The sequence below is a fragment of the Leptonotus elevatus genome, chromosome 7 (genome assembly GCF_054856555.1).
Source record: "Leptonotus elevatus isolate MCC_2025b chromosome 7, RoL_Lele_1.0, whole genome shotgun sequence".
NCBI classification, from domain to species: Eukaryota; Metazoa; Chordata; class Actinopteri; order Syngnathiformes; family Syngnathidae; genus Leptonotus; species Leptonotus elevatus.
The window spans coordinates 18409898-18424767 of record NC_141245.1 but is presented as its reverse complement, the minus strand read 5'-3'; the positions used below and the strand labels follow the sequence as shown (position 1 = coordinate 18424767).

Below are 14870 nucleotides of genomic sequence, written 5' to 3'. Positions count from 1 at the left end.
TTTCGTTTTAGAACGTGAATCGTTTCTATAACGTGAAACTTTACGGACGAAACCCAATGGCTCAAAACTGGCTCTGCGCAAAATTAATCACCACAACACACCGACTTCCTTTTTTTTTTGCACATTTTAAATGGGGAAATGACATAATGGCTTTATGGCTCCCTTTTGCTCACCATATATTCTCTTTCGCGGCGGGGGTGGGAATATCCCCTTGAGAATAATCCCAAAATCAACATATAAATCCATCAGGTAAAACGGAGGCACTTCATTGAGCACACAAGACAAAGATGGCAAACTTTCATTTCTGTGAGTCGGATACGTGCGTATGTGAGTTGTTAAACGTAACAAAACAAAAAAAATGTCTCTCCCATTCAGACTTGCTGAGCTGCTTGCTGGTCACATCCACGCTGAAGTGGCGCACTTCCACGTCGCTGCCGGTGCACGCGCAGTTGAGTGCGCAAGAGGGCGCAAAATGCTCCGAGCTCTTCGCGAGCCTCTTGGCGAATATCAGAGAGCTTTTCAGCAATGTAAGTACAATTATTATAATGATTATCAGCAGCAGCACATCAAAATGCACTGTGCATCCTTTTATATATATATATATATATATATATATTTTTTTTTTTTTTTAATTAATTAATTTATTTTTTTAAATAGCTCAACATACAAAAATAGCCATTCTAATCAACAATGTCATAATCCAATGACTAAATAAATTTTTTGATTATATAAAACCAATATACAAATAAAGCAACATGCCAGAGGGAAGAAGTTTACAAAAAAAAATACCGGAATGTTTACATATTGCAGGTCCTGATATGACTTTATGTTTTTGTGTGTGTTTTGAAGAACGTTACGTGTCACGGCCTTATGTACAACAAAGTCATTGTGAGCAGCTCGGCCGAGACGGCGCAAGCCTGCGCGCCCAATGTGCAACAGGTGACACGTTTTTGCCTTGTTCATAACCTTTATTTTGAAGGCATACTATTTTTTTTAAACTGTGACTTGAGTGTGAGCTGTATACAGTCCTCAGTTTCATGGTGTGTTTATAGCACTTTAATCATATAAATAGCTTGAATTTGGTTTGGAATGTCATTTGAAAGTGTATTGCATCCACTTAAAAATAATTTTTTTGAATATTCTTTCTGTTTTCCACATTTTTATAACAGAAAAAAATATATTAAAAAAACAAAGATTATTCTGGAAACATTGGTGAAAAAAATATTCTATAAAAAAATTACTCAAAAAAAAAACAAAGCCCCCAAAATGACACAGAAAAACAGGAGTGTTTTATTTTTCAAGTGAATGCAATGTGCTTCCAAAATATAAATATCTAGGATTGCTTTTTTATTGAAATAAATAAACAAATAATCTTCATGTTATTTTTTTTAATCCCATTATTCTAGGTGCCCCCAAAGAATGATTAAATCTATTTTTGAGACTAATATTTTGCTCTATTGTTCATAATATTATAAGATGTCCATATCATAAATATATATATTGTTAAATGTAAACATTTGGACTGTAAATTCCTCTATATCCAACTTTTTCATATGCTTTAATGCAGAGCCACTCAAGTGAAATTGTGTGTGTGGGGGTGGGGGGGGGGTATTAATATGTTTATCATTAGAACGAAAAAAAAACAGTTCTCGTACTAATGAGAAACTTTCTCATTAGTACAAGAAAGTATAGTCCATTGGAGATTCTGTATCTACTCTACATTTCGGTTTGCATTTATTTCTGAGTTAAAATGATTGACAGATTGGTTATATTTCCACCTGGGAATTTATCATAAGGGCATTGCTGCTTTATACTGTCACCATTATGTTGTGTCTGAGAGACATTTAAAATGGCAGTCTTGCAGTCTGCAAAAAATATATAAAAAAATAAAATAAATAATAAAATAAAGCTAGCACGAGCAGGTAAATACTACTCATACTACCAAGAAAGTTTCTCATTCAAGCAAGAAAACATCCTCGCTAGTTAGGATGAGAAAGTTTCTTATTTTGTTTTGCTTCCCAATGTCACTTTAGGGAACTCTGTACTTTATAATTCATTGCGATTTTTTTCTCTCTCTTTTTTTTCTGCCATAGAATTCCAGCTGCATGGCCCCAAGACGTACATCCTTCAGTGAGGTAACTATAGCTTTGTTTTGACATTTAGCGACTATATACACTTTAGGGGAGACTGGGGAGTCTTGTAACAAAGGGATAACTAAGGGAACTAACACCCTTAGTTTGACCAATCAGAAATGAGATAGTGTGACATCATCAATTACCGTCTATGCCCACTTGCAATTTAAGCTTACTGGTGAAGATTCATGTTTCTGAGTTGCAATCTGTTCTGGAGCCCCCCAAAAAACGAATTTTTAGGTGAGAAACCAAAAGATGTTTTTGTGCACACTGTCCACTGTGTTGCAGATACAATTGTTTGACTTACATAAGCTCATTTAGTAGTAGTGTTATATTAGCGCTAGCTTTGAAGCTAAATGCTAAAAATGGTTAGCTTTTTAATGGCTGCCAGGCATGGGGAGGGTTGTCACTTTTTAAAAAGTGTTACAACCTTCCCCTTGTGGCGAAATTTTGTACTGGTCTCCTTTTGTACAGCATGACTAGGCAAACAAACTAAACAAACAAACAAACTTCCAAACAAAAGCCCCTTCTTGCCTGATGACAGAAGATATACCATACCAGAATACCAGTTTATACATTATTAATATTTATTTAATCTTTTTTATGTTATATATATTTATTTACTACATTGCATTTATTTTCATTACATTCATTTTGTACTTTTGATTCATTATTTTATTATTATTGTAGTCTAACAAGTTTATGGTTCCTCCTTTATTATTTATTAACTCATTCACTGCCATAAATTCATTTTAACTTTTTCTATTAGTTTAAAAAAAAAAAATCCAAACGCCCCTAAATTTTAATAATATTTTCTTTTTTTAATCTTCTCTTTAAAAAAAAAAACTAGTGAAATCATGCGATAAATTACAATATTTTTTTAATCGCCTGGCGCCCCTAATTTTTTATAATATTTTCTTCTTTAAAAAAGAAGATTAAAAAAAAAAGAAAAGATTACTAAAAATTAGGGGCGTCAGGCGATTACATTTTTTAATTGTAATAAATCGCATGACTTCGCTAGTTAACTCATTAATCACAAATTTGATATCTGTTCTAAATGTACAATGAAAAAAATAATCTAGGTTTTCATACTCTTGTTAACAAAAGTGGAAAAAATATCAAACTAATAGAAATTGTTCAAATGATTTTTTGACGACTATAGCCGTCAATGGCAGTGAATGAGTTAAAGTGCTTCCATAAATTTATTAGCATGGATCTTTTTTTAAGCATAATAACGTTTGTTACATCCATCCCCAAGTAGCGTTACAACTCACCCTGTTACTGAGGTCGGTTGTAACAACATACCACTTTGTATTTAACAGTACATGACATAATCTGTGATGGTGTAGTGTCATTTATAGCAGACAAATATGGGCACCACAATATCAAACTTTGAGATCAATGAGTTACACACACTCAAACAAAAAGTGTTACTATCGTCCCCGGTCTCCCCGACAAGCCACTTTATTAGTAACACTTCCATACTCTAATAAGATGTATCACAAACTCTGTCTACAATATGTGCGCATGATGATGAATGCAGAAGTGACGCAATGCATTTGACCTTCACAGAGCGAGTGTGTGATGAGCATCAGGAAGGACGTGGCCCACTATGATGCTCTCATTGGGTCCTACCTCAAGGCCAAACTCAAAAACCCGCAAAACGAAATGGCTCTTCTGAGCCCGGCCCAGGGGATTATCCACAACCTGAAGGTGCGAGTTGTCATAAAAAGTCATATAATCTTCGAAGATGGCTTGACATCATATTTGTTTTTTCTTTGTTTGTTTGTTTGTTTTCACAGACCTGTTTCCTGAGCGTAAATGGTGGGATGAGCTCGGCAGAGGTATTTTTATTATTATTTAATAATTAACTCATTCACTTTCAGCCAATTTCACTGAAGCAACCCCCTTCACTCCTTCCTGTTTTACTGGATTTTGACTGATTTTGCAGAATATTGTATTCTATTGTTAAAAAAAAAACATGGAACCTACCAAAAGAAAGATTAGAGTGTCTTCTTTCATCTGAAAAAAAAAGTATATTTCTATCTGTTTCCGTTTTGCAGCAATTAGCATTAGAATAAAGCTAAGTTTTATCATTATTCACAAATCTGTTGAAAACACTGGAGAAAAGAGCTTGTTGCATCATCTTCATAAACTCTTTTCAAAAATCTTAGAGCCATGAGTGATGAATCGGCAAAAATAAATCTGCATGTAAATTAAAAATTTAATTACATTTCTGGCTGACCAATTCCTTCTGTGATCCATTTTTAACTAAAAGCACTTCCTTAAATGTAACTAACCAATTCCCAAAAATATTCCAGGTTTTCAGTCGAGAGGGGAAATAATGCAGCACGACTCTAGAAAGAGGCGGAGTTTTACAACACTTATTGTTAGACAGTAAAAGCGCTCACGAGAGTGACAAGTTATTTTCTCAAGCCCTTTTCAACACTTAAATGAGTTAGTAATGCATAAAAACAGCAACACATGACATGGGGGACACAACAATTTGTCCATATTTGGTCATGCGGTTTCCGCCCGACATCAACAAAAAGTTTGATACCATGAGTATTTTTTTTTTCACTTCCAAAAAACACGTGTGTGTGTTTTCAGGAGGACACCTCCCATATGTGGGGAGACAACAGCTTCACCAACCGACGTGAAATGTGCAAGATGTTGAGAGGCTTCCACGTCCGAGCCATCACCATCAACAGAGCGATGGGCTACATCTCCTCAGGAGACCACCGGAAGTCAATCTCATGACAGATTACCAAAAGTTCAGCAAGGGGCATTTTTCTAGTAACTAGTAACTAGCCCGTGAACATTTGAATCCTAATCCACTCTTCAAACAATAACAATACTGAACATCACCTAAAATAATTGAATGTACTGTATAAAAAAATATATATATCACAACTGAAATAAAAGTTAACTCATTCACTGCCATTGACGGCTATAAACGTCAAAAATGAATTTGAACTATTTCTATTAGTTTAACATTTTTTTTTCCACTTTTGTTAACATGAGTATGAAAATGTACATTTAGAACACATATACAATTTGTGATTAATCGTGAGTTAACTAGTGAAGTCATGCGATTAACTACAATTAAAAAATGTAATCGCCTGACGCCCAAACTTTCTTTTCTTTATTCTTTCCTTTTTTTTTTTAAAGAAGAAAATATTATTAAAAATTAGGGGCGTCAGGCGATTAAAAATGTAATTGTAATTTACCGCATAACTTCACTATTTTTTTTTTAAGAAAAGATTATTAAAAATTAGGCCCGTTATTAAAATGTTTTACTCGTAATTAATCGCATGACTTCAATAGTTAACTCGCGATTAATCACACATTTTATATCTGTTCTAAATGTACAAATACAAATAATCTAGGTTGTCATACTCTTGTTAACAAAAGTAAAAAAAAAAAATGTAACTAATAGAAATAGTTAAAATGATTTTTTGACGTCTATAACCGTCAATGGCAGTGAATGAGTTTAAGCAAGTAGGCATCCAAAAATATTTGATCAAAATTGCTACAATTGTTGCCAGGCAGACTTCATGTGCCACAAGGCCAGAAAGGACAGTGAGTTGTGGAAGAAGCAGTGAGTAAGGAAATGAAACAGCAAGTTTTGTTTATTTGATATCCTCTTACAAACGTCACATTTGGAAACAAACTAAGCTAACGTAACAAGCTCAAATATAGCATCACACGCTGTGATTTCTCACGAGGAAATCCATAATGAATGCTTCGGACAAACCAGAGCGGCATACGTCAGCAGTCAGCCATGTTGGCCACTTTCTATATGAATGGTACCTAATATTTGGGAAGAGAGTACATATTTATTCTATTTATTACACTTATTAATTTCCTTGCTTTGAATGTATTTTTCACTACAGTATTTATAATAAATTATTTTTTTGCATGTCAAATTGGTGAGATGAGTGATTTTTTTTTTCTTCATTTGAGCCATGAACACACAATATACTGGAGTATATAGTTAAATGTGCATTGTGCCAAGAGCCCTGACTGTTTAACTCTGACTGCACCTATCAGCTTTTATCTTCCCTTTACTCGCACGCGCACCATGAACGAGCCTGACACAGATGCTGCAGTGACGCTTTGGGCCAGAAGTGGCAGTCGCGAGTAAAACATTTTTTAAAAAAGGTGACAAACTGCACAAAGATCCTTTAAGTTTTAGGAATGATATTTATTAAATATGAAATCAGATCAATGTGCAGGGCAAAATTCTTTTACAGGTAATTTTATCATGCGTTTACTTGTATACATTTTATTTCATGAGGACACAAATGATTTGTTGAAAACACCCTGAAATAAATTGTACCAAATTAAATGTTTAAGACAAACATTTCTTAAATGTGAATGTATTGAATTTAAAAAGGTCAATGCAATGGAACAACTCTATCCACTAGAGGGAACCAGTGTACCACCGGTAATACCTAATTCTAGTCAATTGTGCCATTTACAGGGCAACTGCTAGAATAATGTGCAAATTAGATAAACAAATAGGAGTAAATACACAATGCAATTCATCAAAATATATTTATTATCTTTGTGTTGTAATTAGCTTGCTCCTTTTTGTCACCTGGTATAACAATTATTTCTTCAATACACTTACAAAAATTGGGGTATTATTTTTCACCAGAATATATTGTAGATGACGTAGTCTCTTTGAAGATGACTTTTTTAAAGGGTGAAAAAAAAAATACACATTTTTTTTACACGTAATGTCAGCTTAACTTGTTTGTGCTCAATCTTTCAATCTTTGCCATGACTAGAACTTTAAACGACAGTTCAAACATGACGCCGACATCAGGACATTGACCCATAGACAGCAGGGGGGCTTTCTAAAACAAAAATAAGTTACAAGTAAAACATGTTTCTAATAAATAAAGCCTATGAATCTAATTCTATTAAATCTAATAAATAATTGATGTTCCTCTCGTTCAGATGATCACGATGCAGCAGCGAAGGACGAGGATGGCGAGCCTGTGGTCAGAGCTCGAGTAACAGCCGCCCTCCTGTGACGTCGACATGAGAAAGCGGAAGATGAGCATGAATTGTGGAAGGTGCGATGATGGTGATGATAACGTGATGAAGGTGCAACTCACTTAATGGTGACGATCTTCTCCATGACCCACGGAGCGCGCATTTGAGCGCAGTAGGAGCCATCTTTGGTGTAGAAACTGGAGGATGTCAACAGTTGGCATCGTTAGCGGTAGCGAGGGTTGCCATTTTTTTTCCCACACCAAACATGATTTATAGGTATCAATGTGACCTGCTGGATTTTTAACTATTAAAAATATAAAACTGTATAGCCTACATATTTAACTATTTGTGATTCATATTTTTTACATCGATTATTATGTTTTAAATTGTGTTAGTGAAATATGAGTTAAGAATTATGAAGATGATATCAATGTTGCTCATGTCTCAGGTAACAATCAATCACAGCGCAGCTTCAGAAAACAGGTGAGCTCTGATTGGTTGTTGCCAAGCAACATTGATGTCATCTTCAGTCGACAGCAAGTGGCAAAATGGCCGCCCCCTGAGATGGATAAAAATGGCTGGATTTTGCTTCATAACTCAAATTTCCAAAATAACAACATATTATTGACAAGAAATGCTTAAGGTTGACTTCCACTTTAAATAATAAGGATATTTTTTAAACACTTTTTGATTTAAAACTGGTCAATAAATTTTAATATTTTGCAGCTTACAGTGTAATTTTACCCCCTATTTAACACATAAACATCATACATAGCATATCATATAATGACAATAATAATAATAATAATAATAGAAAAAAAGCGATCGCAAATTTTTGAATATTGTTTTATACAGTTTGAAACTTTAATATGGCTCAATCTGTTTAATTATTTTGGAATGTACATAGATATTTCACTCCAATTCAACATAAAAACAGCCGTTTTATCTCCCAATTTTCTTTAGTTTTTTACTATGGAAGTGTATCACATTCACTTGAAAAAAATATCTCTGAGAATTTTTTTTGGGGGGGGGTTTGTTTTTGTTTGGTTTTGTTTTTAATTCTGTTTTAATGATTTTTTTTTTCTGTATTTCTGATTTTTTTTTCTGTTTTTCTGATTTTTTTTCCTGTATTTCTGAGTAAATTGTTCCCACTTTTTCTAAATATAATCTAAATGTGTTGCCCGACTCACATGACGGCGGCTTGGCATGGCGGATGACGTTCTGCTATTCGGAATGCAAAAACGTCTTCTGTGATCTCCTTCCTGCTGACCTTCCTGCAGCATTCAGTAGGCTTCCCCGGAATCCCCGCTGGACCACAACACAAAACAGAGATTTTAGTGCAGTGATTGAGGCTTTGAAGCGCAAACACATCAAGATGTTCAATAACCCACCTCCTATTCCGCACGTGACTGCGACCACCAGCACGACCATCACGGTCAAACTCTTCTGCAGGCTTCCAGTGTTCATCATTTTGAAGAGCGGTAAGACAGATGGGAAAATGTCCAAAATGTGTTTTGGCCTGTTTCTTTTGGGTCTTCGAGGAGAGAATGAATTGGCTGATGTCGGTCGGTCAAATTTAAGGCGTCAAAAGCAGAAGTGCGTTAGTCATTCCTCCAACTCGTTTTTCCTTTTTCAGGCTCTCTTCCGCCAAAATTGTGAGACAATGGTTTGCTGGAAATGATTCAAAGTGACGAACATCGGTAACGCCGGAAATGCTGTTTCTCAATTCTCTTCTTTATCAAACTATGAGCAAATAGACGCAACGCCCAACGGAAACTCTTCAACTTGTTGCATCAAATGTCCTGAATGATCACTGAAAAATGCTGTGTTTTTTTAAATAGTGAAAACTATTCAAAATGATCTGGCCTTGTGCGAAAAAGTACTATACTTGCTCCCTGACTTTGACTATAGGCCACAAGTGGCCGAACACTCTCCCTCTCGTCCATGTCATGAAGATACAAAGCAGCCCCAGGGTCGACATAGGGTCAAGTAGCTTTAATTCCACCCACCAGCCCACCCCACCCCCTTAATAATAATATTGCCATTTAAAAAATGCATTTTATGTTTACTTGGGCTACCTTTGTCTAATATTTACATTTGTTTGATGATCTTAAACATTAAAGTGAGGACACTGCAAACAAAAAAAAATTGAGGAGGAAGTACTTTTTCAAGGCACTGCTTATTTCTATTATATTTATAATTTCTAAAATGGTTGAGGAATAAAAATACAACTCACCGTTACGCTAATTGCCGCAGTTGTAATTAATGGGAGTACTGCACATGTTTTTCTGTTGAGCACGCTGATCTAATGTTGTGATCCATAGCGCCCCCCCCCCCCCCCCCACCCCATCCCACATCCACTGCACTGACGTAAGTTTTATTTTCACCTTAAAACAAGGGCTTTAATGATAACATCCATCAAGTGATTCAGGAAAATTTGTGTCGAACAAGTGAATCATCGCAACGCGTTTACTGTCATTGATAAGAACCATATCATCATTTCGACCACTTTAACACTCATCATTGTGATGAAGCGTGTCGCTCGTGAGTCGTGACACAGTACAGTATAAAAGAATTCAATGTAAGTGCTTTATCAAAAAGTTCACTTTTACAAACGTCATATACCTCCATTGGGCAGTTTACGATTAAACTACTATTTTTAGAACAGCGCATGGGCGTGGCCAGTTGATTTTTGAATGCAGGCAGGCGACTGAGGGAGCGTATTCGTACGAGGCATAACTTGTGAACTGACTCGCCATTTCACCATAAATATACTTAACAGACGTATTATGGTTACAGCAAACCTCTGCTGCTTTGGCGCCTATCGCTATGTGACCGGCGATGTTGTGACCAGGATCGAATGAAGGGAGTTTCCAGAGGAATGTGCCGGCTGGGTTCAAGCATGTACAATTAAACGGCAGTGATTTACGCGAAAAATGTCATCCAAGACACCTATATGTGCTCTTTACATTTCGTCGGTGGAAACGGGCCAGCAGTTGAAAATGTATGTTTATCGTCTGCTTTCTCAGCGTTAGCCTTGCTAGCTGCCTGCTACAATATGCTAGCTACGCTACACCATAGTGTAAATGCACCAAAAATACCATTCTAAATTTACCTACGGAATGTACTGCTGCTTAGATGTGAAAATTAATGCAAATAATGTAATCATGATTTTGATTTTGGCTTCTCACGATCCTGACAACATTATAATCAGCTAATGTGGTGAACGGCGCAAGTTCCTGTGTTGTGAAAGCACCGCGACTGCACCAAGTGTGACAAATGTTCTTCTGCCCTCCCTGAGCGACCGTGCCTGAAGATGTTGAATGACACCGTACAAACATTGCATTACATACATTAAATATTTAAATAAAAGACATACAACTTTCTAGAAACATCGCCAGTGCTAATGCTAGTGCTAATTTGACAAGCAAGTGTATTAGCATCAAGTTCTGGGAGTAATACTTTATCAAATGACAATTACTCACACTCAAACGCTGTAGTAAGAGGGTTTTGGTAGTTGAATAAACGTTAAGTTTTGAAATAAAATAATAATCATGTTATCAGTACATCCTGTCATTGGATTGCGTAAGTATAAATAATGGGATGTCCAGAGTATGACTGCATGCTGGGGTGTCAATACAATTTTGTTGGGTAAGAAAGATTTACCTTGGAATGGTAACCAGTCACTACTGATCTATATATATGACTGGATAGCTGATAGGCCAAGACTTTTGAGGTCGCGAGGGCGCCATATTGCTCCTCCCAAGAAACGTTTCTCAGCATATGATCCTATACATTTACAGTATCGAAATTGGAGAATATTTGAGACAGTACATCGTAGAAACAGCATGATTTATGGTGTTTTAAATGTATTAAACATAAACAAGAGGACTTCAGACATTTTACAACTTGCCTAAAATACATGTATAAATTATATGCTTAATGATGTTTAGTACAGGAGGAAACTTGTATATTTTTTATTAAAGAATTATAACTGTAATTCAACAAAAGATGCCTCTGCCAAATCTAATATTGGGGTTTACGGAACTGAGCGATAAAATAAAAAGGGGGTCTTCAAAGCAGCACATACAGCCCTTTTCTTTTTAACTAGTTAAAAAATAGTGACTACTAATAGTGACACAAACCCCCCACTCCGCCTCAGGCCTTATACTAACTGCCTACGAGCTGTATATGTCTCATCTGTACGCATACTGTATAGTTTATACAGTAGACTGCTTGCGAGGTGGGAGTCACAAGATGGCCGCCCTGTGACTTCAACGGCTTGCACTGGAGTGTATGGGCTATTGGCTATCGAGTTATATATACAGGTCAGTGCCAGTCACCCATTCAGAGAAACCATTCACACTTGAAGTCAAACCTTCGAACTCTTCATTGAAACCAACGTCTTTTTTGGAAAATAATACATAGAAACCCTTGTTGTTCACATAGTGTATTAAAAGACGAATGACAAAACACAAGCTATAACTATGTACTTAAACACGTTATGGTGGAAGGAGGTGGAAGGTGAAATGGGTCATTTTGAGCGGGAAAACGTGTTGCCACGTCAGTCTGCGATACAGCAAACCGCCAGCAGATGCCACTGCAGACAGCAATATGCGCAAAGCCGATTTCAATCAACTCAATCCATTGTAGTGAGTTGGCAAGAACTCATCCTGAAATGTGTTGATAGCAGAAGCAGAATTAACATGGGGGAGCTCTGTGACCACGTGACATGTATTGATTCCCCTAACTCCATCCTCCCCCTTTTCTTATATGGTATGTTACAGTAAATAGTTTGATTCGTAAGTGATTTTCTGTTGATGATTAAACATGTATGCACCTTGACCAATGAAAATATTGGGTCCATCAAAAAGGAGAATTAATACTTAACAGCTTTAAGTAGAGAATTTAAATAAGAACATTGTGCTTTCCATATACTGAGCCCACATTTAGCTCTAGACTGCTTTGCCCCTGTTGTACAGGATTTATTTATTTTTATTTAAAGAAAAAAAAACAGTGCCCCATTCATAATTCATTTGGATTTATTACACTTCCGTTGGTTACACATGACTCTGTTTTGCCTAAGGCATTGAAATTAGTCAACTGCGAGTGTGGCAGAAGCTTCAATTTGCCAGATAGGAAGCAACACATTTGAAAACGAAAATAAATAAATAAATAAAATGTAAATGCATTTTTCAAAAACGTTTTTACATAATTGCTAATGAATTTATCTACCTGCTTAGGTATTAATCATTGTGCTTGTAACAGTACAGATTTGCAATTGCACTGTATTTTAGTGTTTCCAAAAATATTAGCCTCACCTTTCAGTGTCAAGAAGTGCAAACACTACAAACGACAACCATATCCACTCACATACTGAGTCACATAAAAATGAGTATTATGACTTTTCTAAAAGTATATTTTTTGGTGCAGTTCTTGCAATGGACTCATGAGATTGTGCAAGTAGTGGATCTAATATTATGGGCATTTTAATCAAACTGAAATATTTTGGGGTAGCGGTGGGTCTATTAGCTGGAGGAAATTGTATACTTCATGTTTAAAATAAGACTTTTGCCGTTTGTGTGCTAGATATTGTATCTTCTTCCTTTTAGGATCAATTTATTAATGTTAACGTCCTTTTACACGCGAGAGGAATGTTCAAATGTGAATTGAAAGTGTATGAAATGTTAATAAAAGTTTTTGCGAGGCATTGAGGCCACTGCTGAATTAGCTAAAAGTGCTAAGCAAATTGTGAACTATCTCCACAACAGCGCACGTATCCCCACGATATCCATCCGATCGCTTCATTTGACTGCATAGTGGCAGCTCTTCACATTACGTCCCGCCTCATGACCTTCAACATTCCCTCTTTGATGCCTCATTGGGCTGCAAAGCCCATGGGGGGGTATCCAAATTGCAGTCACCTTGCTTAACTCAGAAGTCCCGCCTTTTCTTGTTAGTGACTCAGCAGAAGCGGTTGGGGGAGATCAAAAATCCCCTTCTCTCCGCCTCCAGTCTGCAAGCATATGGTAGTAGGGAAAGTTGACCCTATATATAGCCTCCAGGTGTCTGCCTGCTGTGTCCGGGATCCAGGAAGTGAGTCATCTCCAGCTGCTTGTTGGTGGACTGGACATGGGGGGGGGGGGGGGGGCACAGTGGTTTTGGTGGAGGGCTTTTTTCTTTTCTTTTTTTGGCATGGAAAAGCTGAGTTGCGATATTCCAAAGTCCACAAATGCACAACTTAGGGCCGATACGCCAGTGAAAACAATCTCCCTATTTTTCACAACCCAAAGTTGGCAACTTGACTCCGGCACACCTGAAAAGTCCTTACAAGGGAGGCTGAGGAGTGTGATCCCTTTGTAGTTAGAACACACCTTCCAGTTCTCCATCTTGAAACCATGTCAGCCATTTAGTGATTTTTAACCTGGGAACGATCAAATCCCAAGGGTTCGGTGAGTCAGCCTCAGGGGTTCGGCAAAGGTTAAGATATACACACAAATCAAATGATTGGCGATGCTTGACTATCACTGGCTGCAGGTGATCACGCTACATTTGGCCTATCTGTGCTGCAGGGAATTTGCTGTGCTCAGTAGTCGACTTGTGGCTGTTGGGATGGTACGTCGTGCGATTTCTTTATTATTGTAATCCCGTCACGCTAACTATGTCGGACGAATATGTGCAATATGAATTCAAATATGTAACGGAACATATGGAGTTCCACAGGGTTGAATTCTGGGGCCTCTGCAGTTTTTATTGTATCTGATGCACTTAGGCCAAAAGGCCAGATGAATGGATGGATTTTTAATTGAACTCTTTTCCTGCCAAGAACATTAATTCACGCTAACAAAAATCCCAACGAGTACTGCCAATAACGTTAATTGACATTAACTACTTTTTTTTTTCTTCCTCCAATGGGCGGCGCAACGTCTTGGGCAGCTCTGGTTTTATGAATGAGCTGGATAAAATTAAATAAATAAACAAAAACACTAACTACGGCCAGTGGAGGGCAGCATTGTATCTCTTTTGAATGGGCTCGCATGGAGCAAATGACATGAAAATGTGATGGATCTTAGGAAATACGTTTTCAAGGATGTCGTGAATAATCAAAGCGTTTGTCACATTAACTCTAATTCACAGAGCGTCACTAAACAAAAAATATGAATGTCAAAGTCACTGTTGTGCAGAAAATGTATCACAAAAAGCTTGTTTTCTTATTTTTTCCATTATCGTTTGGTGTCGCTGAAATTACCTACTTTCAAATGATGATTACTAAAGAACAGAGTATGGTAGAATCCATACTTCTTTTTTTTTCTAATGAGAGAATGGAATCCAATCTTTCATATGGTATCCACCATGTTTACGGAGTCATAGCGCACTATATTCTGTTTGCCTTGAAAGATGAGTGAAAATGCTCAAAATGAGCTGTCACTTTAGGGGTTATCTTTTTGGATAACGTTTGGCAGTAAAAGAGTAAATAATAATAAATAAATAAAAACTAATTTATAATCATTGCCATTCTTTTTATACTTTTTCGTGACTATCCTTCCCCATTAATTTCAATGAGAAAAGATGATTTGAGTGTAACCTCCCCTCCCCCCACCAAGAGTTCTTTCAACTTGAACAGACATAAATGATGCTGAGTCACATCACTTAGTGCGTTTACCCATCAAAGCTGCCTCAGCGAGGGGGGGGGGGGGGGGTTATCACTGTATGGGAACGCCATAGCGGTCT

The 14870-nt window shown here is 36.8% G+C and overlaps 2 protein-coding genes across 2 annotated transcripts; one reads left to right on the top strand and one right to left on the bottom strand.

The window, feature by feature from the left end:
* The first annotated feature begins 287 nt into the window (after nucleotides 1-287).
* Nucleotides 288-5953, top strand: il12a (interleukin 12a). The gene is made up of 7 exons (XM_086081029.1): nucleotides 288-306; nucleotides 376-527; nucleotides 850-939; nucleotides 2094-2135; nucleotides 3705-3845; nucleotides 3935-3976; nucleotides 4743-5953. The coding sequence occupies exons 1-7, from the start codon at nucleotides 288-290 to the stop codon at nucleotides 4890-4892; spliced, it is 636 nt and encodes a 211-aa protein (XP_085937155.1). The 3' UTR covers nucleotides 4893-5953.
* A 545-nt stretch (nucleotides 5954-6498) lies between these two features.
* On the bottom strand, nucleotides 6499-10759 carry LOC147171369 (uncharacterized). The gene is made up of 5 exons (XM_086081196.1): nucleotides 10625-10759; nucleotides 8531-8810; nucleotides 8330-8447; nucleotides 7262-7336; nucleotides 6499-7171 (listed from the first exon to the last, which is right to left on the bottom strand). The coding sequence occupies exons 2-5, from the start codon at nucleotides 8607-8609 to the stop codon at nucleotides 7105-7107; spliced, it is 339 nt and encodes a 112-aa protein (XP_085937322.1). The 5' UTR covers nucleotides 8610-8810; nucleotides 10625-10759; the 3' UTR covers nucleotides 6499-7104.
* Between the last annotated feature and the right edge of the window lie 4111 nt (nucleotides 10760-14870).

What these genes read in the sequence shown, in the direction of transcription:
- LOC147171369 (XM_086081196.1), bottom strand. Translation starts at nt 8,609, where the DNA reads ATGATGAACACTGGAAGCCTGCAGAAGAGTTTGACCGTGATGGTCGTG. An exon ending in AGTCACGTGCGGAATAGGAG is followed by an intron (nt 8,448 to 8,530) that starts GTGGGTTATTGA and finishes GTTGTGGTCCAG; the next exon opens with CGGGGATTCCGGGGAAGCCT. An exon ending in CCATGCCAAGCCGCCGTCAT is followed by an intron (nt 7,337 to 8,329) that starts GTGAGTCGGGCA and finishes GACATCCTCCAG; the next exon opens with TTTCTACACCAAAGATGGCT.
- il12a (XM_086081029.1), top strand. An exon ending in TCAGAGAGCTTTTCAGCAAT is followed by an intron (nt 528 to 849) that starts GTAAGTACAATT and finishes TGTGTTTTGAAG; the next exon opens with AACGTTACGTGTCACGGCCT. An exon ending in GGATTATCCACAACCTGAAG is followed by an intron (nt 3,846 to 3,934) that starts GTGCGAGTTGTC and finishes TTGTTTTCACAG; the next exon opens with ACCTGTTTCCTGAGCGTAAA.